The 22,907-nt window shown below is 46.5% G+C and overlaps 1 protein-coding gene across 1 annotated transcript in view; it reads left to right on the plus strand.

Moving 5' to 3' along the window:
* Positions 1-4,489: 4,489 nt before the first annotated feature.
* UBE2F (ubiquitin conjugating enzyme E2 F (putative)) overlaps positions 4,490-22,907 on the plus strand; it is a 61,103-nt gene continuing 42,685 nt past the window's right edge. The window contains exons 1-5 of the mRNA XM_084289292.1: positions 4,490-4,605; positions 6,506-6,639; positions 11,216-11,245; positions 13,916-13,981; positions 19,874-19,941. Coding sequence (XP_084145418.1) covers positions 6,522-6,639; positions 11,216-11,245; positions 13,916-13,981; positions 19,874-19,941 — 282 coding nt within the window. The 5' untranslated portion in view covers positions 4,490-4,605; positions 6,506-6,521. The remainder of the gene's footprint in view (positions 4,606-6,505; positions 6,640-11,215; positions 11,246-13,915; positions 13,982-19,873; positions 19,942-22,907) is intronic.

The following is a 22,907-nucleotide window of genomic DNA, read 5'->3' on the forward strand; positions in this document are numbered from 1 at the left end:
ACCAAATCCCAGCTGCTCATCAGGAGACACAGCCTACGGGGCCGTTTTCCCCTGTTCTTGGCGTGTTTCTTCCCTGGTGCTCTGCTCACAAACCACCCACGGTGACTTTAGGGGCTGGCTTCCCATTAGGTGACACTGCAAGAACTCCTAAAACCCCTTTTTAATGCAACTTCATTAAAGCGGCGTGTGGAAAAACGCTCCGACGTTGCCGTCGTGACCACAATTACATTACAGGGATCTGCTCTTCTTCCAGACGGCTCGCAGCGGATGCGAGCTGAAGGGTGCGGGAGGCAAAGCCCTGCACGTGGCCACCACCCCAGGTGCCTCACATCAGAAAGATGCACTTTTTCTTAGCTATCTAGCCCCAGATTAGCAGTTGCAATAGCGTGAGGGCCCATTGCTACAGCTCCTGTCGCACAGCATCCTCTCTGATGCTCCACAGCCACTTTTGGGGGCGGTGTTAGAGGTCAGCCTCTAATGATCTCATATGAAAGTGCAGTGCTCGTGTTTGAGAGACAGAGGGGGAAAAGACAGCAGGGTTAAACCCAAAGAAGCAAACGAGGTAGAAAGCAAAGACCTGGTGAGCACTTTTCCTGCTACGCCAGGGATTTCTGTGCTGCATGCTCCCTGGCTTCCTTCCCTCTTTAACCACTGCAGGTGGTGCGATGGTACCACGATCATCTCCATCCTTAAAATCAGATGCCCTACCTAAAGAGAGACAAATGAGATACATCCTTAACCTGCCTCTCCATAAAGGCTTAAAAATATGTGGCCTTTTCTATCGAGGTTTAACCTCTTCTCTTTTGTGGGCAAAATGCGATCCCAGCTCTCCTGGCTTGCAGAGCACTTCTGAGCCTCCTCGAGTGAGCCCAGTGAGGCTGACAAGGCTGTTAGGAGGGAGAACAGCCCGCTGCTAATTTGCAGCATCTGCAAGGCTAATTGCTTAAGGGAGCAGGAGAGGGAGAAGGCCAAGTTTCTTAATGGTACGTGGGATGTAATCACATCATTGTCATCCTACGTCCCATTGTTTCCCACCCTGCCCTCCCTTCTGACTAAGCAAGTGCCCCAAGGTGTTGGAGAAGAGCATGACGTTGTTCCACTTTTACTTTTCTTTTAGGAAAGTTGTCAGTGTTGCACTTTGCCCAGCGATTTTCCGCTAGTGAAAGTCCTCGCTCCTCTTTTCTCATTTCTACTCCTTCTCCTTACTTGCTTCTCATTCTTGTAGGGTTCATTTCGGATCACCTCTACCTTTCTGGTGCTTCTTTGCGGCGGGGTCTTCTACTTCACCTTTCGGTAGCTGGAGTGTGTTTGGATAGAGAGCTGGAGTTTATAAAGGAAGAGCACAGAAAAGCTGTGCTTAGGAAAGCCATGAGGATCACAATTGCCCATCAAGGCAGGAACTGATACCTCTAACAAAACACAGACTTCTCTGCTTCATCCAGCAGAGAGAAGTACGGGTTAAATAAAAGCTCAAAAAAAAAAAAAAAGACCAAAAAGGACAAAAGAAACCATAAATATTCTTACATAGTGGGATAGTTTAGATGCAAGACATTTGTTTCATCTCTCTAGCTTCAAGAACAGTGGCTGCTGGGCAATGAGAAACCGTCGGCTCATTATCTGAAATCCAGTAAAGGCAGAGTCTTGGTTTTGTGTGACATACCAGGTGGTGTCTGGAACTGCTCAGAATTTTGCTGTGTGGAACATGGAATATTTTCCAGGTTAAAGAAACAGCGATGGGGAAATGAAACATGAATGTTTTCTTACCGTTATTTTCAACAAATCATCAGGTAATAAGTGATGCAGAGATACAAATATAGATCTTACATCATGAAACTGCTTAATAAACTGCAATTATTTCCTGAGGTGCTGAACAATTTAAGACTCTTCATCTCTTCAGCAGCTCTGAAAATACCTAGTTTTGATTGCACAAACATGCAAGGTGGAACCCACTGGGAAAGTTTTCACTGGAGCAGTTTGACTGAATCAGCCTTTGAAAATCAAGGTCCTCTACTTGTTGCAGAAAGTATTTCCCAAGAGCCTGGCTTCCTCACTCTTGGGTGATTGAGGGATTAGCTTCAGGAGCATCTTTCACTACAATCTTGAGTCTCAGGGATAAAAGGAGGTGAGAAAATGAGGAAAAAAAAAAAAAAAAAAACAACAGTAAACTGTAAAACACAAAGCAAAAGAAGGAACAAAAATGAGTTTAGAAAATATGCCTTTAGGAAGTGTGTGCATGTGCCACGTATCCCTTGTGATGCCTATTTTGTTAATATGACATTAATTTCATTTTTAGCAGACTACCTTTTGTACAGGACCACAGTAAGAACAGGAGACTCTTGCATCCAGCAAACAGCACTGCTGCCTTGCAGCCTGCACTGTCTGAAGAAAATGAGTAACCAGGCCATGGCTTCAGATTAATCTGATTTTCAAAGATTTTTCTTCACGCTGCAGTGAATTGGAACTGTTAAGTGGTTCCAGAAGGTCACCGAACATCAGATGCTGAGTTCTGCTCATCGCTACTCAGAGGAACTGGTGGAGGGTACAAGGGGACCTGTCACCGTTACAGCCTGTGCCAGACAATATTGGCTCGCCTTTAATTAGTCTTTAGAGGAGGCAGCAGTTTGTTGACAGCACCTTCACGAATTGGCTCATAAAAATATTTTATTAATCCCAGCACAGGTCACGGCCATCAGATATTAACTGAACTGCCGTACTGTGGAAAGAGGGAGGACAGCTGTTGGTACCTGAAGATAAAATAGAAAGGAGGTTTCTTGGCTTTCCTGAAGGAAGCACATTTTGGATTGGCCCTTACACAGCAGCTGAGTTTGGCTGTTTAGTTTGGATGGGGCATCTTAAGGCTTATAAATAATAACACTTGTGACTCTGGCCTGCTCGCTGAACTTTGAGCTTTGGTAGTGGGCAGTGCTTTCCACAAGAGAATCAAACCGGCAAAAAAGCAGATGATATCCATCAGTATCTTGAGCCTTCAGACTCGTCTTTTTCAGGATGTTGCCATTACGAGGTAAACACTTAAAAGCCAGGAAATGGCAGTGCTGAGGTTGACTTTGTAGCCTCTGTTTGCACCAGCAAGCGTTATGACGGGATCTGCCACGTAGGACTGAGTCTGCTTCAGAGCATGAAATGGCTTTGGCTTACTGATGCTGAAGGTGCAGCTATCCTCAAGCCATCTTCTCATTTCCTGACTGCATTGGAAGTTTGGAAGCAGAATTACGCAGAGGCATTTCCAGGCACCCACTGCCAGGCACCGCCAGGGAGGAGGCAGACCAGGCAGCCTCCTGCATCTCTGCAGCTATGCCATGAGCTCATTTTGGGTCTGTTTGTGCTTGGATTCACCTGCAATCAGAAAAACAAACTGAGGTGTAGCTTTCTAGATATCTTTTTAGATTATTTTCCCCTTAAAGTTGGCAGTTTTTAAACATCCCAGGTGGTATGTGTGGAACAACTATGGACATGGGTAGGAAAGGGACTGCTATCTTCATGGTCACTAACCACTGTCAACATATATACATGTTGTGGTGGGATTTTATTCCCTCTTGCTTTCTACCCTGCTGCAGACAGAGAGCAGCGGGCAGTTTTTTCTAAGCAGTTTCTTCATTTTTCATCTGCAGATTTTTTCTGTCAAAAAACAAGTAACATTTTTTTTTTATCAATCTTTTACAATAACCTTGTGAAAGGGTTAAGACACTATAAGGTTTCTGAGTTGTGTCTCTCCACTGGATTAACTAGATTTGACTGAGCTAAATTCTTTTCTTGTTTGTTTGTTTTGTTTTGTTTTTCTTCAGTAAAGGAGAAGCAGTATTATTCCTGTGATGTTTAGGAAGTAATAAGTATTTTAATAGCGGCCTGCCAATCCTTCCTTGTGTCTGGTCTCTGGCTTTGTTTTATCAAACCTTTTAACCCGGAGGCTTCTCTAATTGCTTCATTTTGGTTCCCCTATTCATTGCATGCTACGGGATGGAAGAAGAATTCAGCGTTATGCGTGCAGTTAAGTTTTATGGGTCACAGCCTGATCTGGGATGATTGTGCAGGTTTCTAAAGATTGCGGTGGTGAAATTAGCCCAGACTCAGGACACTAAATAGTCACTTTCACTCAGAAACAGAGGTTCGGGCTGGGAATGAGGGGATATTTGTGCTCAGAAAGATAAATGTCAGGCGTTGGGACGGGATGCCCAGGGAGGTGGTGGCGTCACCATCCCTGGGGGTGTTCAAGGAGAGGCTGGACGTGGTGCTTGGGGACACGGTTTGGTGGGTGATAGTGGTGGTAGGGGCTAGTTGGACCAGCTGATTTGGGAGATTTCTTCCGACATTGCCAATTCCGTGACTTTTATGACACAATTTAACCAACACCCCGGCCCCCTCCCAACCCCACAAAATGGCGGCGGCCATTTGCCACCACACCACATCTCGCGAGATCTCAGCGGCGGCGGGGAGAAGGGGGGCGGTGCCACCGCGGGGCCCCGCCCATTTCCGGCGCGGCGGGCGGGCGGGCGGCTGCGGGAGGAGGAGGAGCCGCCGCCGCCCCTGCCCCGGGCCGGCCCCGGGGCTGGCCTTGGCCCCGCAGCCGGGCCCTGACGCGGCGCTCAGGTAGGTGCCGGCCGCCCCCCGCCACCCCCGGACCGGACCCGGCCTCGGCAGCCGGCTCCGAGCTGGCCCCGGGCGGCCGCGGCCCTCCAGGCCTCGGGGCCGGGCCTTGCGCTGCCCCCCCCTCCCCTTTAACCCCCGGTTTCCGCGGGCAGCGCGGCCGCGGGCGCCCTCTGCGCCTTTCCGTGAGGCAGCGGGGGGGAAACTGCCCCAAAACAGCGCGTGGGGCACGGGTCGGGGCTGTGCTTAACCTCTGCCTTGAGCCCGGCGCCTGTGCCTGACCTTCCTGTGCACAAAAACCATATATTGTGCCTTATTACACCTTATTGTGCCTTATTGTACCCCATTGTGCCTTATTACACCTTATTATGTCTTGTTTTACCCCCCTGTGCCTCACTGTACCCCATTGCACCTCGCCGTGCCCCACCAGCTGCGCGCTGCTTCAGGACGCATTTTCCTTCCAGCCCCTGTTAATCATCTCCCTCTGGTTCATCGCCACCTTCCCCACACCCAGCTGTCGCTCCTCCTCTGCCCTACCCCCACGTCCTTCCAGCAGCGGGGTCCGTTTGGTCTTTGCTTTAACCCCCCCAGCTTCCCCAAGGGCCTGGAGGAGCAGTGACGAGGCTGGCAGGCCAGGGAGGGTTTTCCTGCTACCTGTTTTCTCCGGGACAGAAGCAGATAAGCGAAGGAAACAACCGCTGTCACAGCCCAGCTGATAAACTTCAGGGCTGGCTTACACGAGTGGAAGAAGCACCCAGAAAAACCTCGCATCGAGCCTTGGTGCTTTTCATTTTGCTCGTCGTCTTCTCAGTGGTTTCCTTCCCTTGCCTGTGTCATGTTTTGGCTGATTCTGTTCCATGCCATGCAAGCTGGTGTTACGTGAGCATCCTCTTCGTGGCCTGGTGCCTGCTGTGTCGTACCTGTCTGCTCTTCTGTTCCAAATACTTTGTGTAAAGGCTGCTGACTTTTTACAAGCTTTTTTTGCCTTTATTTTGCTCAATTAATGTGTATGACTAAAGGATAAACATTACCCCAATTTAGTGGTGGTAGGGCCTGAAGGGTATTGGTCTTGTTAGCATTATTTTGGCTTTGGCCATGCTGTTAAGGAGAACAAATTGCCTTCCAGCAGGGGCAGGGTGTCTCAGGGCACAGCAGGTGGAACATTTCCTGTTGACTTGGGCTTTGTGCCCACCTTTTGTTGCAAGTTATTTATCATCACAGTTACCTTCTGATAACTGGTGTACCGAATCTCTCTCCATTTCAGCCACCAAATCTCTGTACGTAATTTCCTCTGCCCTGTGAGGAGCGCTGGGTGTTGCTGCTGTGCACTGCAAAGAAAATCGTGCTCCTTGCAGCCCAGACCCCTTCCCTTCCTTGTGTCCTGCTCGCTGACTCAACGCTCGCTTCCCAGCGCCGCGGAGCAGTTCCAGGAACCCCTCCCCTCCCTTCCCGCTGCTCTTTGGCCAGCCAAAAAGCGTTGTCACGAGGGACATGGGCGAGGATGGTCCCAGCGGGGGGATTCTCTCTGTAATGCTTTGGATTCTCTCCACAGCTCTTTTTTGAAGGGCTGATGTGAAGCTGGGGTGCGCTGTGGAGATGGAGCAGCGAAACGAGATTGTAAACAATGATGAAAGCCTGACCTTTCTCCGGGAAAACTGAACTTCCTCTTGGCCTCACACGCTGCAACTCCCTCAGCATTCATCTCTGAAACAAACCTGCATTCTTCAAACACCCTGCTCCATCCATGGCTCTAACAGCAGCCACTAACTGCGTGCATCTCGGTCTTTGAGTGCTGAGAACATCATCGTAGTTGCAGAATGTGGCTGACCGTAGCCTATTTCTGTATTGTTTCCCTTAGTTCTTTGGGTTTTGGTAATCAGCTTTGTTCTGATTTCTGTTCTAGACTGAAGGCAGCAGTAATGCTAACGCTGGCAAGCAAGCTGAAGCGGGATGATGGTGTCAGAGGACCCCGTACGTCCAGCCCAGCTTCTGACTCGACTCGGAGGGTGTCTGTTCGAGACAAACTGCTGGTTAAAGGTGAAAGGAGCTTACACTGAAATGTTGTGGGTTTACAACTTACAGGGCTCCAACAGTAAATCTGGGGTAAAATGGTTTCCAGAAGTATTCTTAAAGCTGTTGGTGACTTGTTTCGTGATTTTGGGTGCAGGGTATAGACATGCATACATCAAACCTCCAATGGTGCCCTGCCTGCAGGACAGTGATTTTCTTTGGGTAATGCACAGCCAAAAAAGTTTCCTCCTTACTCTGTTTTAAAATCAATCCATCAGTGGGAACTGTACAGTGTCAAGTTATTATGATAAAATATTGGCCCAGAAGTGTTGCTAGATATATAGGAGAAGAGGATCAGATTTGACTTGACAGGAAGGTATTTTTTGAGGAAAAACCATAACAACTGCCTGTGAGAGGAAAGTAAATCCTAAAACTAGCACCAGTGTTCTGCTAGTCATTAATGGTGTAAGATAAGAGCCAATAAACTTTAAAAAGTGTTAGAAAAACAAACTCCTACACAGAAAGATTTTTCTTAGGCGTAGAGTCTGGAAGTTGGGTAAGAAGCAGGGAATGGAGGGGAAAAAAAAAAGCTACTTTTTGTAGAACTGAGTTGCTCCTGTGGGTTGCTCAAATTTTCTCTCTCTGTGTTGCTCCAAGGACAAGGAGTTTCAATTCACTTTAAATTCTGATTAACTCTTGTGAAGAGCTTGCTTTAGATTTCCAGTTTGGGGTTGTATCTGGACCAGCGAGGTTCCTTTCACTTCAGAACTTCAGGTGGCTGTGATAGATTTGCAAGGAAGCTGGTGGGAGCCTGAAAGAGTAGTGGTAAGGAGAGGCTGTTGGTGATGTTTGGATGGGCTGCAGGTATCAGATGTCAGCTCCAGAAAGGGTGAAAGGCCAAGCTCTGTCTCCTGGCAGCTGGGAATTAAAAGCTGTGAATTAAATAGCATTCCTGGATCCTTTCTGGCCTCACGTTGGGCCAGAGCTTCTGAGCCAACAGGAGAGCAGCAGGTACTGGGTCCACGCAGCACTCACCCAGCAGCTGACACGTGGTGGGCTGCCTTGGAAGCGTAGCTGAGGGTGATTTTGGAGCAGCACCCTAAATCCCACCTCGCTCCAGGAGCTGGCAGTATGGGCTGAGGTCTGATAGCTGCCTGCTTGGTGACACTGCCCTGTGGAGAGATGTTTTCCTCTTCCCAGTCCGTGCAAAGCTGGCGAGTGTCTCGTCAGCCCTGCAGGCAGGTGTCTGGGGGTGTCACCCACACACGGGACCTTTTATCTGGGGGTAAGGACAGCCGTGTTGGTGCTGACAGGGAGCACGGTCTGGGGAAGTGTTGCGGGATCTCTCTGAAGGATTCATTTGTCACGCCGATAACCCCGCGGTGCTCGCTGTGTCGTGTACACGGGCTGGTAAACACAGCAGTGGCATTTGGAGTCGGGGTTAGATGGCCTCGACCTCCGCTGCTGATAAACGCAGGCGGTGCTTTCACACTGAAAAACCGAGTGTGGCCAGCTGCACCTGCCTGCCAGCTGTGATCAGCCGTGGCTCAGGGTGCCGTGCTGCTGGGTTATGCCAGGGGCACGTTCTGGAGGAAGAATCCCTGTCCCTAAAGTTTTGTGAAGGGAAGTCGTTCAGAGACAGCTGGATCTTCCCTCGCAGCTGCTTTTTCCCTGGGGTGATGAAGTCGTGGTTTGGAAGCTGGCTGTCCCCTGGTGATCATCCCTGCAAATACCAGAGCACGTTTAGGTTCTGTGACGTTAATGTTATCTAATCAACACGGCTACTAAATTGGATCAAAAACAAAGGGCATGTCAGCAGCAGCCCCGTGTCTGCTTCTTGATCACAAAGGCTGTCACTCAAACTGCTTTTGTTTTTTGGTGCTCTGCATCTAAGCAGCATCTGGTTTTATCTCACCACTGCTGCTTAGCTTGATTGCAAGTGACAGCTTGAGCTAACTTAATTTCTAAGAAAGCAAGTTAGCGTGCTTTATTCCTTGGTCTTCAGCACGTCTGGGTTTGCAACCAGATTCAGGCAGCCTGAAAGTGTCAGGTGTGTATGAGCCTGAAAGGAACCAAGTGGGAAACTGGCCTCAAGAATGAGGTAGATGTGCACTGTAAATAAAAACTAGGAGAATCCCAGGATTGGATTTTTTCAAGCCTTCAGGTACAGTACTATCCCTTGGCACAGTAGTAGGCGAGGAAAATAGAGAGATGAGAATAAAATTGTACTTCTGAGAATAAAAAGACCTTGCTTCATTAGCACTCCTGAGATAATCTCAGGCGTTGTTTTGAAAATTCAGCATTAACTTCTGCACGTTGTGTGACCTCAGTCACGCAAGTTTTTCTTTATCAGTGATGCTTTTATGCCCCCCAAAGAGACATCCCTTATTTTGGGAGAAAACAGTGGAAAGCTCCTTGGTAAATGAGCGATGTATTTATTGAAGGGGAAACCAGTTCACGATCAAATGCTTGCAGGGTACCTGTGATAGTGTAGAACCAACAGGGCACCTGAAGCCTTGCAGAGTGAGAGCTTTCTAACCCCAGTGGCTCGCTGTAGGTACGGGTGTCAGGTTGGTGAGTTCAATAACAGAACACACAGAAGCTAAGCGTGGGGTTTGGTAGTGTTTTGTTCAAGAACCAACATCTGGAATGACATGGAGAAGAACGAGTAAGAAGAAATCTTCATCGAGAACCTGTTGGTTTCAGGCAGGTTGTTTGCCTTCTCACCCCGATCCGTACAGCTGCACGGGTCAGAGGAGCTCGGTGTGGAAAGCTGTGAGACAGGTGAGGATTAGGGGGCAAACAGCATTTTACTGCTAGGAGCAATGCTAGGAAAACCAAGCTTTCTTAGAGCTCCAAGGTGTTTATCTTCATCTCTCACAGCCTTAAAGATGCACGCTACACAGGAGAGGGGAGTTTGGGACAAAACCAGGAGAAATAAGTGCTGCAGTGGATGTGAAGGCTAATTTCAGTCGAGGAAGCAACACTTTTTCTGTGCACTTAAAGTGCAGCGGGAAGCAGATGTTTGAGTTGTGGCGGGGTGAGTAGACAAAGCACCGTGTGTCGTGCTGAGCTGGGGACAGGGAGCAGAGTAACTCGACGACAGTTTGTGCCTGACTGGATATAACCTGCACGCGGGTCTGTCGTAAAGCATATGCCTGCACACATGCCAGTGTGCGTTCCTATTTCTGGCCCGAGAATTGCCGTGGCTAGGGAGAATTATTGTTTGTGAAAGCGTTTATAAATAGCTCCGGCTGCTTGTGCTGAGCTTTCTCCCGTTCTGCAGAGTTCCTCGAGCTGTTCCGGGGATGTCAGCGGTGTGCAGTCAGCTCTGTTAAGCCTGTGGTGGGCTGGAGTTCAGCCCCTGCCTTTTGGTGTAGCCTCTGGAGCTGTTAAACCATTCCACGTTGATGTTTGAGGGGTGCACACAGGAAACCTTTGGCATCCAAGCTGCAACCTATCCGTGCCAGGGAGGAAAGCCAGCGGGGAGACAGTGAGTTACTGGTTCCAGGCAGTGCACGCAGGACGCTGCACATACACAGTCCTTGGGCTGCTGCAGCAGTTGGACACTGTCCGTGCTGGTAGGTTGTGTTTCAGATTGCTCCAAATGTTCAGCGTTGTTTCATCCTGCTCTCCTGTATGCAGGTGTTTTGGGCAGTGCCTGAACTGTGGGCCTTTGTCCTTTATTTTTTTCAGGAGACTGGGATTTTAAAGAATGCAATGGTGATTTTTTTATGTGAAACACATAAGTCAAACAAGCATCGTGCTTGCTGCAGCGTCCAGGCAGGTTTGGGAAGCACAGATACAAGAAGAGTGCTGGGGAATTAGTGAGTTGTTAATTGTGTTGAGATCAGTTTGGATTCTGTGCCAAAAAGCCTCCCCGTATCTGAAGCTTAATCATAATTTTTTGTAGATGTATATTTTTCAGAGCTGGTGTTCAGATCTCATACACGTTGTCAGCCCACATTAATAGTTGGTGGCTGTGCAGGCTAGAAAGTGAAGTGAGAAATCAAGCAGGGGAAAGAAAACCTACAGGAAATGCAGATACACACTTGATTAGGTTTCCTAGAACTTGAAAAGTAAAAGGGTGAGGTAGCTTCCTGCATCTTAAACATGTTCCTGTAAAAGGTACAAGCAGCTGTCAGTAAGGCTTTGGTGTAAAGTAAAGACGAGGGAGGAAGCAGCAGGTCTCCCAAAGAGGGCAGCGTGGGGAGAGAGAGGGGTTTAGGGACAAAGGCTGTGGCACTGTGCTTGGAGGCATCCCCCAGAAGGTGATGTAGACGAGCTGGGAGGTTTGGACGGTGCCAGCTTTTGAAATGCCAGTGCTGTGTGCAGCAGAAGCCTGGCGCTCGGCTCTTGGCAGAGCTGGACCCTCTCATCACACCAGGGCGCGCTTGCCTTCCTCCGTGGGGCAGGGAAGCAGCTTCAGTAATGAATTGTGTGGCTGAAAGAGAAATTTCAAGGTAAATCTTCAGCGAGGCTTAATTATATTCTAAGTGAAAATTGATTTACGGCGTGGCTTAAATTACATCTGCCAATTTGGGCTTCAAGTGTGGTGTTATGCTTGCGTAAATAACAGTGTTTTGTTTTTTTCTTTCAACAGAGGTTGCAGAACTTGAAGCTAATTTACCTTGTAAGTATAGCATTTCATGGCACGTGTTTTCAGGGGGAAAGGACCGTTCGTCTGACTGTTTGGACTGACGTATGAATGCTGCTGATGGATTGGTTAACTGGAGGGCAAGCTGTGCAAAACTCTGCCAGCCCCAGGTTATCGTTGTTGGAGTCGTGGGGCCTTGCTGGTGCCTTTTGGAAGGGGATCCCATTGATCCTATTGCTCCTCTGGTTACCTTACAGAGCCTGACTGCTGGTGCAATGCGAGCTTCCTTGTCACAAAACCCCAAAGTTACCTGGAGCTGAGGAGTACGCTCACGGCCTCGGTGCTGTTTCTCCTCTGTTCTTTATTTAAAAACTGGAAATGCTGATTTAGAGGCAGGGCAAATAGCTGAGTTCTCAGGAAGCGTGCTGTCAGCCTGCTGCTTTTTTGTTTCTTATATTACTTATTATGCACACCCTAACCTGGTGTGCTATTTAAGTGGACATAATAATGAAAACTAATGACAAAAGGACCAAGATTCCTGGAAAAGGAGCTTGGGAGCTACCACGTAGCAGGCTTGGAGGCACTTCAAGATCCCATCACTGGCTCTACATAACTTCCCCTGGTGCGTGCTCTTATTTCAGAGCCCAGGAGAGAACAAGGTGTGAGCTGCTCGCTGCAGCCTCTGAGCTCATGTGCAGGGTGCTGCCATGCCGTGCAGTCACACTGCCTGCCCATATGCTTATCTCCCCCAAAAATGCAGTGAATGTGCCCTCTGATTACGCTGGCAGGTAACCCGCTATGTTTCCAGTCTTCTCCATCTGAGAAAAGCTTTGGCTGTTTTGTTTTTTTTTTCCCCCCTCCAGGTTAGACCTCTGAGTGCTTCTTCTGCTGAGCCTCTTCTATTTGCATGCCTCTAAATCAGCTGTCAGGTCTCAAAAATCAGCCTTCTCAGTGTGCAGGCTGCCTGATGGGAGGAATTGAGGGGCGAAAAATACAGACGAGAAGCAGCAAAAAGGGATGGCATGAAGGAGCATTATTTATCTCTTCCTTTCTGTCCGCTCTTCTGTCTTCGAGGCAATTACAGAGCTCTTACACAGTAGTTTTAGCTTTTAACTTTTTTGCTTAGACTCCTCTGTGCGATAATAAGGTGTTGAAAAATGTATTTTGGGGTTTGTAGCTATTATGCTGAATGCATTACTAGGGTTTGTGTAAGCTCCTACTTATTCCTGCAGGCAAATAGGATCTGTAGCTTTGCTGCTATTTATCTTCTTGACGAAGGAAAATAACACAGCCAGCTTGATGGATTCAGAAGCTAAAGGCTGCATAATATGGATAATAATGTATCCATGGATATACGTGTCTGCTGCCAGCTTGACATCTTGTCTGTGCCATAACCCAGAAAGGCCAGCTCTGTGCATGAGAGGCAACTACTTTGTGCCATCAAAAGCAAACAAAGGGCTGTTATGCTCCCAGTTGCATCTGTTGAACTGAAACTACTGACTAGTTTCCTAACAGCCCCCACAAAACCTCGCAGATGGATGTTTTCACTTCTTTTTTTCACTTGTCCTTCATTCTCATTATTGTCCTTAAATTCCTCTAGCCTGAGAATAAAAACAGTGTTTGTGTTGAACCTTCAGAGCCTTTGCTCCGAATGCATGTACTTGCTAATAACATAAAAAAAAAAAACGAAAACAAAACACAAATATGCAGTAGTTGTACATGCACATCTTGAGGCAGTCTTGGGTGCTGCATACGCCTGCAGTATCTGTTTGATTTCCACTCACCTGCCAACTTCTGAACAGTGCAGTAGCTGCAGTCATTCTGCAATCATGATGTCTGGAGCAGTCAGGTCGTCAAATCCAAGCAGCTCCTGGCTGATTGTGAAGCCTGGGTAGGAGGAAATGTTGCCTCATAAATTAAAATGTGCACGTTGCCAATGCAGCGTTAGTTTGCTAATTAAGCCCTTTTTTAACAACATTTCAGTACTGAAATTCATTATAAAAAGCCCTATTGAAACGTAGACTCTTTCTTTCCCCTTGCCCTTTTTATTTTGGTGCAAAAGCCTGAAAAAAACTAATTTTCTTTCTAAGAGCTAATTTTTGAAGGGATAGGGCAGGGATCTGACTGCCTGTTAGGGGTTTGAACCTTGCTTTGGGTGTAGTAAAGCAGGCTGATCGTGGCACCCAGCTGGGGTGAGAAACAACTTTGTTCTACAGGACACCTGATTTGGGATGGTGCTGTCATCTCAGCACGCCTTGTAGTATAAATAAAAATAAATATAAATACTTTGCTAGCATAGGGCTGTGGTTGCAAGACCTCTTGGGAACTGCAGTGTATTATCTATCAGATGTTAAGATGCACAGGTTACTGCTAAAGAATTTGTAAGGAAGAAATGCTGCTTCTGGATGCTGACATGTAGCATCTCTGCAGAAGGTAATTCTCTTGGTGTTTTCAAGTCCATGAGACAACGTGGTTTGCTGAAAGGAAATAAACTTCCTCACAGCTCAGAGAAGTGAGGTTCGATTACTGCAGGTGAGCTCCAGCTGTAGGGAGAAGAGGCACTTGAAAAGAAAGTGTAGGAAGTCATTTGACTGGAATGTGGGGATTAATCAGGGTGTGAATTTGGAGGATATGAAAGGTGATATATTTGTCTTCCCACCAATGGAGATACACTTGTCTGATACAAATTGCTCTTTTGCTTCACAGGTACATGTAAAGTGAATTTTCCTGACCCAAACAAGCTTCATTACTTTCAGCTAACTGTAATCCCAGGTAATTTTCTTTTAAAAAGTTGGTTTTGTTTCTGTGTGTGTTGGTGGTTAGGGACCATAATGCAAAGACTGGTAAAAAACACAATAAACCTTCTAATCAAGGAAAGACTGGCTGTAACACAGTGGTTATTTTATAGGGTCAATTGAAAAATTGGGCTGGATTTAGAGTACTAGTTGGTAATAAAAATGCCATTACAATCAGGCAGGCTCAGTAAGTAATCAGGCCTTATTTGCTCATTTTGATCAAAAACATTTTTTTTTCTGAGCCAATTTCAAGTCATTTTATTAGCTGAGAAAAAAACACTTGGGCTATTTCTAGAGAAATGAATGTTTTACAGCCCTGTTACGTTGCAGATTTATTCTTTTCTAGTGATTAAGTTGGTTCTGTTGTTGAAAAGGTAGATCATGGGTGTAACACTGCTGGAAAACGTCAAATTATGCATGTCTGAAGACGCTTAACAAGTAGGAGTCTCTTTGTGTTTGAATGTCCGAGTGTGTGGAAATTAGATCTCTTAATATGATTAAGTATGCTGGAGAGCATCTGCTGGCAGGTTGTTCAGTAAAACAGAGCCTCAGAACCACCTTTTCAGAATTCATCACTTCAGGTGAGTTTCTTAATAGTAACCTGAATTTATGGAGTTAGCTCACGGCTGTTAGGGAGTAGAAAGCTGTGCTTGTGTTCTGTGGGCGAATTTGCATGGGATTTGCATCTCTCTAAACTTCAGGAACACTTTTTGTCTGTTCCCTTTGAGACTCCACAACAATTCAGATGAGGGCGCTGATACGTGCTGTACACTGCACACGTGAGTGAGGTGTGCTGGGATCAGTGCCTCCTTGCCAGCTAATTCTGGTAGATTTTTGTAGCTGTTTATTGACAACAGAACTTGTGTGCAGTGTGATGGTCGTTGTGGTGTCCTACCTTATGCAATTAATGGTTTACATTTAATAGGGTTATAGGAATAGCTTTGCTAATCAGCATCTTGGTATCAAATAAACACTAGATGTCACTGTTGCTTCTTATTACCCCAAATCAACGATCGCTTCCTTGGCAGTAAGAATCCTGGGTTATCTTCTAACATATTAATTCATTGCAACCCCTTTTGGGGATGGAAAAATGAGTAAGGCTGCCCTAGTCTGTATAATGAAAAACAATGCAGGTGCTGTTGTCAAACTTCTAACCCCTCACTGTATGTAGGAGGTGTATTCACGTGTACTCGGTGAGTGTTAGTCTGTTTGCACCAATTAATTGTCCTTCAGTTTGTGAATGCTTCCTTGTTATGTTTTGGAAATGAGCTGAATTCATGAATTCATCAGAGCACAAGTCAGGGATGTCTTCAGTATGATGGCTTCTTTGTTAAGGTGTCTAAATACGTAATCATTTGATTTGTTTGCTAACTGCTGTGCAGCAAGATGTTGCAGTCGGGAGGCAGCCCTGGAGTGCAGTGCATGGGTTCTGTGCTGGCTTCGTTGCTGAAATGATCCCAGGAATGAGACGATCTTAATTAACATTTTGTTGCTCTAAATATAGCTGCACAGCTGAAGTCTCTGCAGTTGCAGCCTGAGCGAGGTAAACATCTATTTTCAGGTACAGAATCTTGTGATCGGCTGCAACTCAGCACAGCCCCGTCAATGCAGAGCACGACACGGACAAGAAAATCTTTGTAGCTTTCTAATTACCTTTATTATACAGAGTTTTTTTTTGTTTGTTTGTTTTTGTTTTTTTTTTTTTTATTTAAAGAATGCTAACTCTGTTTTCTCAGGGATAGCAGAGAGGCTGCTAAGTGGTTGTCCTGGAACTTTTCTGGCTCAAGCGGGATAAAACCCTTGTCTGGAGGCAATTATTTTTGTAGTGTCTATGCAGTGCTGCATGAATCTTGACAGTTAGAAGGCAGAGCCAGTTCTCCTCCTCCTGCCTGCAAGTGTCTCTGGCATTGCACTGCCAAATTACTTGTAGGAATCCTGCTCACACACGTGGTTCTGAAGGGAGAGCTTTGCAAATACCTCTGTGGCTCTCCAGTTGCAGAACGAGAGCTGGGCTCAGGGGGTATCTGATGCCTTCTTGCAGTTTTCACAGCTCAGGGCTGCGTAGGAAGCGTGTGGCAGCCGGGTTTGGTAGGCTGCATCGTGAGCTGGTGCTTGCAGGCTCACACCTTTGGCTTCTGAGTTTGCTGACCTGCAGTCAGAAGCTGCATCCTTCCATGAAAGATCTGCTGAAGGCGTGCTGATTGTTCTAAATTCACACTTTACGCTTACATTTCTTCTTCTGATCAACATTAAAGCCTGAATTCTGTAACTGCACTTTGTAGGGAACCCTACCCCAAGACAGTTTCCCAAAGTTACCGTGAGGATACCAATTGAAGATGTTTGACATTGGAAGTGCCTTCTGCAGTCTGGCCTTATTTTGCTGACAGTGTTGCTGGGCGCTTTGTTTTATGCAGTCATTTTGAACGTGGCTGGTTGTGAAAGGACAATAAAAGAAGCTTCTTTGGGTTTGAATGAGAAAATAAACTAACATCAAGCAGAAATACTTCCAGCTCCTTTGTTCTCCACGTCCCACCATAACCTTTCTTAGTATTTAATGTCACAAAATCATTCTGGTGGATGAGTTTCAAATGGAAATGAATTTTCAAAAAACTTTGACCAGGATGACTGTTAATTTCATGCAAAAAGTGTTACTTTAACTTGTGCTCGAGAATTTGTGTTTCCTTTAAGGTGCAGCTCTGTGCGGTGCCCGATGAGATGAGGTATAGCAGAGAAAATGGCTAAAAAAATAGATTTTATTGCCATATTGTGTGCAGGCTGCGTGTTCCTGAGGCAGGTTCTGCTGGCTTTTGCTGCTGTCTGAAGCAATTGTTCTGTCCCTTGTGCCATCGAAGCAATTGTTCTGCCGTTGGAAAAATGCCCTTATGGCACCATTTGCCTCTTATTTCTGCACCAGCACCTTATTGGATCCAAAGCCAGACGAAATAAAGAGATGGCTGCTACAACCCAGGTGCTCCTGCTCCGCTTGGAGCCCAAAATTGGAAGCTGAGACACAGTAATGACTTTGCAGGGGAGGGTGAGTTGGGTAGCTTGTACACGGAGACAACCAGAGGAAGGTGTAGAGTTAATGGGATCTCCCAGACGGTTGGGGAGGTTCGGGTTGGTGTGCTTCTTTGAGTCGCATTCTTCAGGGAATTCCTACAGAGCCTGTTTTCTGTTTGGCATGCCATGAAATGCCGAATGTCAGCGAGCATGGCTGAGCAATCAGCAGTGCTGATTCAAGGAGCTGCTGTCAAAAGCCCATCCTTTGTGGCCTGCCCTAATTATCACGCGTTTTCTTTTAAAGCAGCAGAATAACTTTGCATCTTCACAGCACTTTTAACCATCAAACCACCTCGCAAACACAAACTACGATCGGAGTCGGGCTGGTAGTAATGAAACTCAAGACTGAAGTGGGAGGAATGTTAATACAGCTTGAAGACAGAAATTTAAGCAGCAGGAGAAAATCAGGAGCTGAGGCTTGTTCCCTTTTTGGAAAAGTCTCTCATAAGTGGGCAGGTTATGAGCTAAAGCTATTTTAATTGACCATTACAGGGCTTTTCTCGCTGTTAACTTTGCCAGAACTTCATTTTTTTTTTTTTGCAGCACAGTTACATGGCTGAAAAATCAAGGGGGTTGGGATTTGGGATTTGGGGTTTTAGTGAAAAGATCTACAAGCATACAGGAAGAATTGTTTCAATAAAAGAAGGTAGGGAAGAAATGTTTTACCCTTCTAAGAGGAGAGGTGCTCCAGCCCTCTGATCATCTTCTTGGCCCTCCTCTGGACCTGCTCTAACAGATCCCGTCCTCCTCCTGCGGGGGGCCCCAGACAAAAGCTACCCTGGGCTGTGTCTGCATCGTGGGATTCAGCAGAGAGAGTGAAGAACCGCCCTTCAGCTTTTTTTTTCCCTCTCCTTGTGCATCTCCTGAGCAATCTCAACAGCAATCTCGCTGCCTGTGCCTGTAGGTGAGGACGTACATTAATTAATGCTGCCGCCCAGGGAGGCTGTGGGGCTGGTTGTTTCGGTGCGTGGGGACGTGGAGCATGGCTTTTCTCTCGCCGTCGGGCTGGCAGCAATCTGACAGCCTTCTGGCAAGCTCTCCTCCCCTGGAGCCGTTTTTGAATGTTTCTTTTGGACAATTGGATTACAGCGAAGATTGGTTAAATCTGCGGGTTGCTCTGACATGAGGCACATGCAGCTCCATCCATCAGCAGGCATCTATTTCACATTAGCAGGGGTGGAGCACGAAGGGCTGCTGTGCGCTGCGCTCCCAGGCCAGCAAATCCTGGAACTATTGAAACGAAGCCAGGGGAAATAACTTCCCACTGCCGGGCTTCACCAGCAGCCTCCCCAGCGTTGCTGCTGCTTTTACCTTGCAGCAGCCTTCTCCCTGGGTGTTCACACGTGGGCGTTGCGTGCCATGGCTTCAGCTGGGAGGTGATAGCCTGAGAAGTGCCTGCGAGCCAAAGGGCAGCCAGGAGGCTGGTGGGAGGCTTCGAGGGACGTGCTTTGTGCTGTAGCAAGCACCAAATTCCCATCGGGTGTTAGTTGTGCTGTTAGGCTCACCGAAAGAGCCCTGAATCTGATTTTCCCACTAGGGTTTTACACAGAGTGGCATCGTGTGGGTTCCTGCATCCTGGTTGAAAGGCTGGTACATGGTGCTAGCTGGTGGATAACCTATAAAAATGAAGCATCAGCTGCGTCCTACAGGGTAGCTCGGTGGTGGCTGGGCTCTTTGAACACCAAGCAGTGTTATGCCACCATTCTTCCTTGCAACAGCATCTTGCCTCAAGTGTTTGGTGAATTTGGAGCACTTTCATTGAAAGGATATTGGTATAACTCGCCTCTTACAGATGTGATTCTCTAGAAATGGCTTGCTTTACTCATTTTTTTTAATCTCTAGTACGTTTAGAAACAAATAAATGCTTCGACTTGCCTTTTTTTCCATAAAAATCAGTGCACGTGCAGTTACTCGCTGGCAAGGCGTTAGCAGCGTGCCGGAGAGGTCTGCTTAATAAATCAAACACTTCACAATTGAATTGGAGTGGAAACGGAGGATGTATTTGAAAAAACTGTGTTCTGGGCAGGCTATTAACATGAGATCTGCAACAGGTCAGGCTTGCAGCTCCGTGCAGGTGGATGTGGATGGGGAGCTCAGGACCTCAGGAGCTGCAGGCTGACTGATGCCTACTGTATTATCTCTGGTTACACCTAGCTAGATATCTCCAGAATTTATATTTTACAATCCAGCAGCTCTGATAACTCAGCATCGAGTCTGAGGTTGGCAGAGGCAGGCAGATTTCCCTGACTGATACATCATCAGGGGATAATTGTCAGCTGGAAGGCCTGACTTGCCTTTTCATTACAGCACGCTGCGAAGCATGCTCTCGCACACCGTTATTTCTATTAGGGTAAGTAATTGCCAGCTCAAGGCTGAGGATGAAGGGCTTGAGCAGGATTTAGCGTGCATTGGCAAGCACCATCCATAACCAGCTCCTCCTGAGAGCTGGATTTGGAGTACCACTAGCCCTGTGGCCATTGTGTGGCACAGTTTTGTGGAGACAAACACGAGAAGTTCAAAGGTTTGTCCAGCTTCGTGTCACCTGGTGCTGTGATCCTACAGGTCTGGGGCTGTGGGCTCTTCTGATTTGATAATTTCTGCTGTACAGGTGTTGGGGAGGGTGAAAAACACCATGTTCATACCCTTTGGAGTAGCAGGCAGCTAGCATTTTGGTATTTTTTTTTAAATTTTTGGTGATAAACTAATGTTGTTTCTTGAATCTTTGTTACGAAATGATGTGTATGTATTACATGGCATCCCTTATTTTCTTAGGTAACCATTTTAATATTTATTGTTTTTTCTTTCCTAGATGAGGGCTATTACCAAGGTGGAAAGTTTCAATTTGAAATTGAAGTTCCTGATGCCTACAATATGGTGGTGAGTGTCTCTCATCAGTCCAGTAGTCGTTAATTTCCTTTCTACCTAATAGGATTTGAGAGGGAAGCTGGCAGTGAGATTAAGAAAGGGTCTTCTGCCTGTTGCTAGATATTGTAGAAATGTAGAAGAATCTTGGATGTCTGGAACGTTTGCAGGTCCCCTAAGTCCTGCTTCGAGCTGGGGTAGCATTAAAATAGGATCTGGTTGCTCAAAGCCTTGGCCAGGTGGGGTTTGAAAACCTGAGGATGAGGATTGCGCAGCCTTTCTGTGCCTCTCTTCTGATGTTTGATTACCCTTGTGATTTTTTTTCTTAGGTCAGAATTTCCCTTGTTGCAGCTTGTCTGCCACCTCTTCCTTTATCTCCGTGCACCTCGGAGAAGAGTCTGAGCCCTGTAGACTGTCCCTTTAGGGAGGTGCAGACAGCAGTAAGGTCCTTTTGCCTTCCCTTCTCCAGGCTGAACAAACCCAGGTCCCTCAGCCTCTCCAGAGGACCCCCAAATGATTGCCATATATTATAGATAAAAAGAAAGCTCCGGAGAACTTCTGAAGCATGAGAAACGTTATTTCAGTATTATCCCCTGCTAAAGCTGCAGATCCTGGCAAGGGAGGTGGAGGTACAATTACGATAAAAATAACTTCAGACGTTGTTTTCAGAGTTTAGCTGTCAAAAAGGAAAAGATTGACTCAAAAATGGAAAGCAGCTGGGGCATATGTCTGGTTCTCCTGAATTACTCTTGCTGTTCTGTGTTCTGATAATTTGATATGTAAGGAAACTATATTCATTTGGGCGTTTGAGTTGCAATAATTGCATTTAGAGGCATGAATTACCAAGGAAGCCTTACTTTCTTTAAAAATGTTCAAACTAAACGATTTTGCCTGGTTTTGTAACTTTATTTAACATCTCTTCTTTCCGTTTTCTGGCCTCTGGTGGTGGTAGCTTAGAGGCTGAAAAATGGATAGGGGAGGATGCTGGAGAAATGTGTCCGAGAAGACCTTCGACTTGTGTTCAGATGCACCAGGCCTAGATCCAGCAACATATCTACGTAGTAGCTGCAGTCACAGCATCGTTAGTTTGTTTATATATAACAAAATAATTGGGTTGGCATTCTAGAAGATGCCTTCACAAGTTTCCTAATGTTCCTTTATTTATAGTCAACAAATGCAGGGGACGTGCACTGTAGCTTTTAAAAGGGTCCTGCTTGTGGAGGACCTTTTCCCTTTGCTTTGGGAACAGGTAAAGAGAGAAGTAATGCTCTTTGGGGATTTGAAACTCCTGCAGTTCAGTGTTTTATTGGGACTGGTCAAAACCAAACGATGAATCCTGGGTGTCTATCGATAGGCTTCTATTAGTACATCTGGTGTTTCCAGTTGTGTTTCTTTTTGCTTTGAAGCTCCCCTTGTAACCTCCCCAGAGAATTTCACGTGGTGAGTTTTCCACACTTGCGTGTGGTTTCGTGCCTACTATTGATATATAGGTGGTCACTACATAGATATATAGGTAGCCACTTAAATGTCTGCATCCTTCTGCAAACTTGAATAAACTGAGCCATCACGTAGCTGAAAAACATGGAGGGGGAACCCTCTGATGTTCTCACCTGCCTGATTTTTTTTTTTTAGTCATCTTCAGTAAGAGTTTAACCACTATGGCAATGCTGGGCGTAAGGGTAATACACAAAATCTCTATACTCAGTTTAATTTCTTGAACTCCTGAATTTAAGGTATTCACCTGCACAATGCTGTTGCAGGAAAGTACTCGCTACGTGGTAACAGGAGAACACAATGTTAATTTAGATCTGTTTAATTGCTATAATTAAAAAATCTTCTGGTTTGTTATGGCTCCCTGCTCAACATTGACAGAAAATTGACAGCAAATGTTACTAAGAGATTTCTGAATCCTGAGCACCTGCCTCATTCAGCACAAAGGTGAAGTTTGCCTTTGTGCTATTTATTTAAAAAAAGCAAAATGCAGGTGGCTGAATGTCGAGGGCTGGCCAGGTTATTAACGAACGTGTATATATTCAGAAATATTGTGAAAATAGTCTGGTTTGTTTTTCTGCCAGGCAGGAGGAAACTGAGATCAGCGGTGGTGACGTTTTTAACCTCTCTTTAGAGGGGCCAGTGCTCTTCCAGCCTGCAGGTGAGGTTGGGATATTGCACATCTGCATCAAGCTGCCTGCAGTGATGCTGAGCATGGCTGTGTTGGTAGCAGTATAAGCACCAGGCAGGTCATTATAGCCATCATTTTCCAGTTAATTTCTTGAGCTTGTATATCAGAAAAAAATCTGGTTTTAATGCTACCAAATGCGTAATTTGTAATGTAGTTTCTGTAACAGCATCCTATAATTTCTGTAGCCAGCTGTTGCCCACATCCCTTATGTTCATTGCTCCCCTGGGGAATTGTCTTCCCCCTTCGTTCCTCATGAGCAAGCAGTCAGCTTTCGCCTTGGAAAAAGAAGCAGCTGTGTAGGATGATGGCAGAGGGAAGACGTGGAAGGCTTTGTGTTGTGATGTGCAGCTGGGGCGTGCTGCTCTGTCCAGGGAGCGAAGCGCTGGGAGCTGACTTCATTTCTGGGTAAGAAGTGAACGTAGGGAAGTAACTCATCCTCTGCTCTGTGTATTCCTGAGTCAGGCGTGCTCCAGCTCCTGGCACCTCGGCCATACACTTCCTCTGGGCAAAGATTCAAGAGCCTAAAGTGTGGGGGGGATGCTCTGGAGCGAGCTCTCATGAAGAGCTGCCTCTTTTTTTGTGAGCAGAGCACCCAGCTGGCTCATCAGGCACTGCAGCATCGCTGAGCTGCTCTGTGTGGTACCGGGGATGCTTGTTCTGATCAGCTGTAAGGAAATAAAGTATTGTAAGGGTTCTGCTGCTGTATCCATAATTAACTAAACTGAATGCTTCCTGCAGCCCTAAGGAGGGAAGCACAGTTGGTGACAAGGATGCGAGTGTATTCATGTGGTCCTGAACG

This window comes from Netta rufina (genome assembly GCF_964035555.1).
Source record: "Netta rufina genome assembly, chromosome: 6".
Classification (NCBI taxonomy): domain Eukaryota; kingdom Metazoa; phylum Chordata; class Aves; order Anseriformes; family Anatidae; genus Netta; species Netta rufina.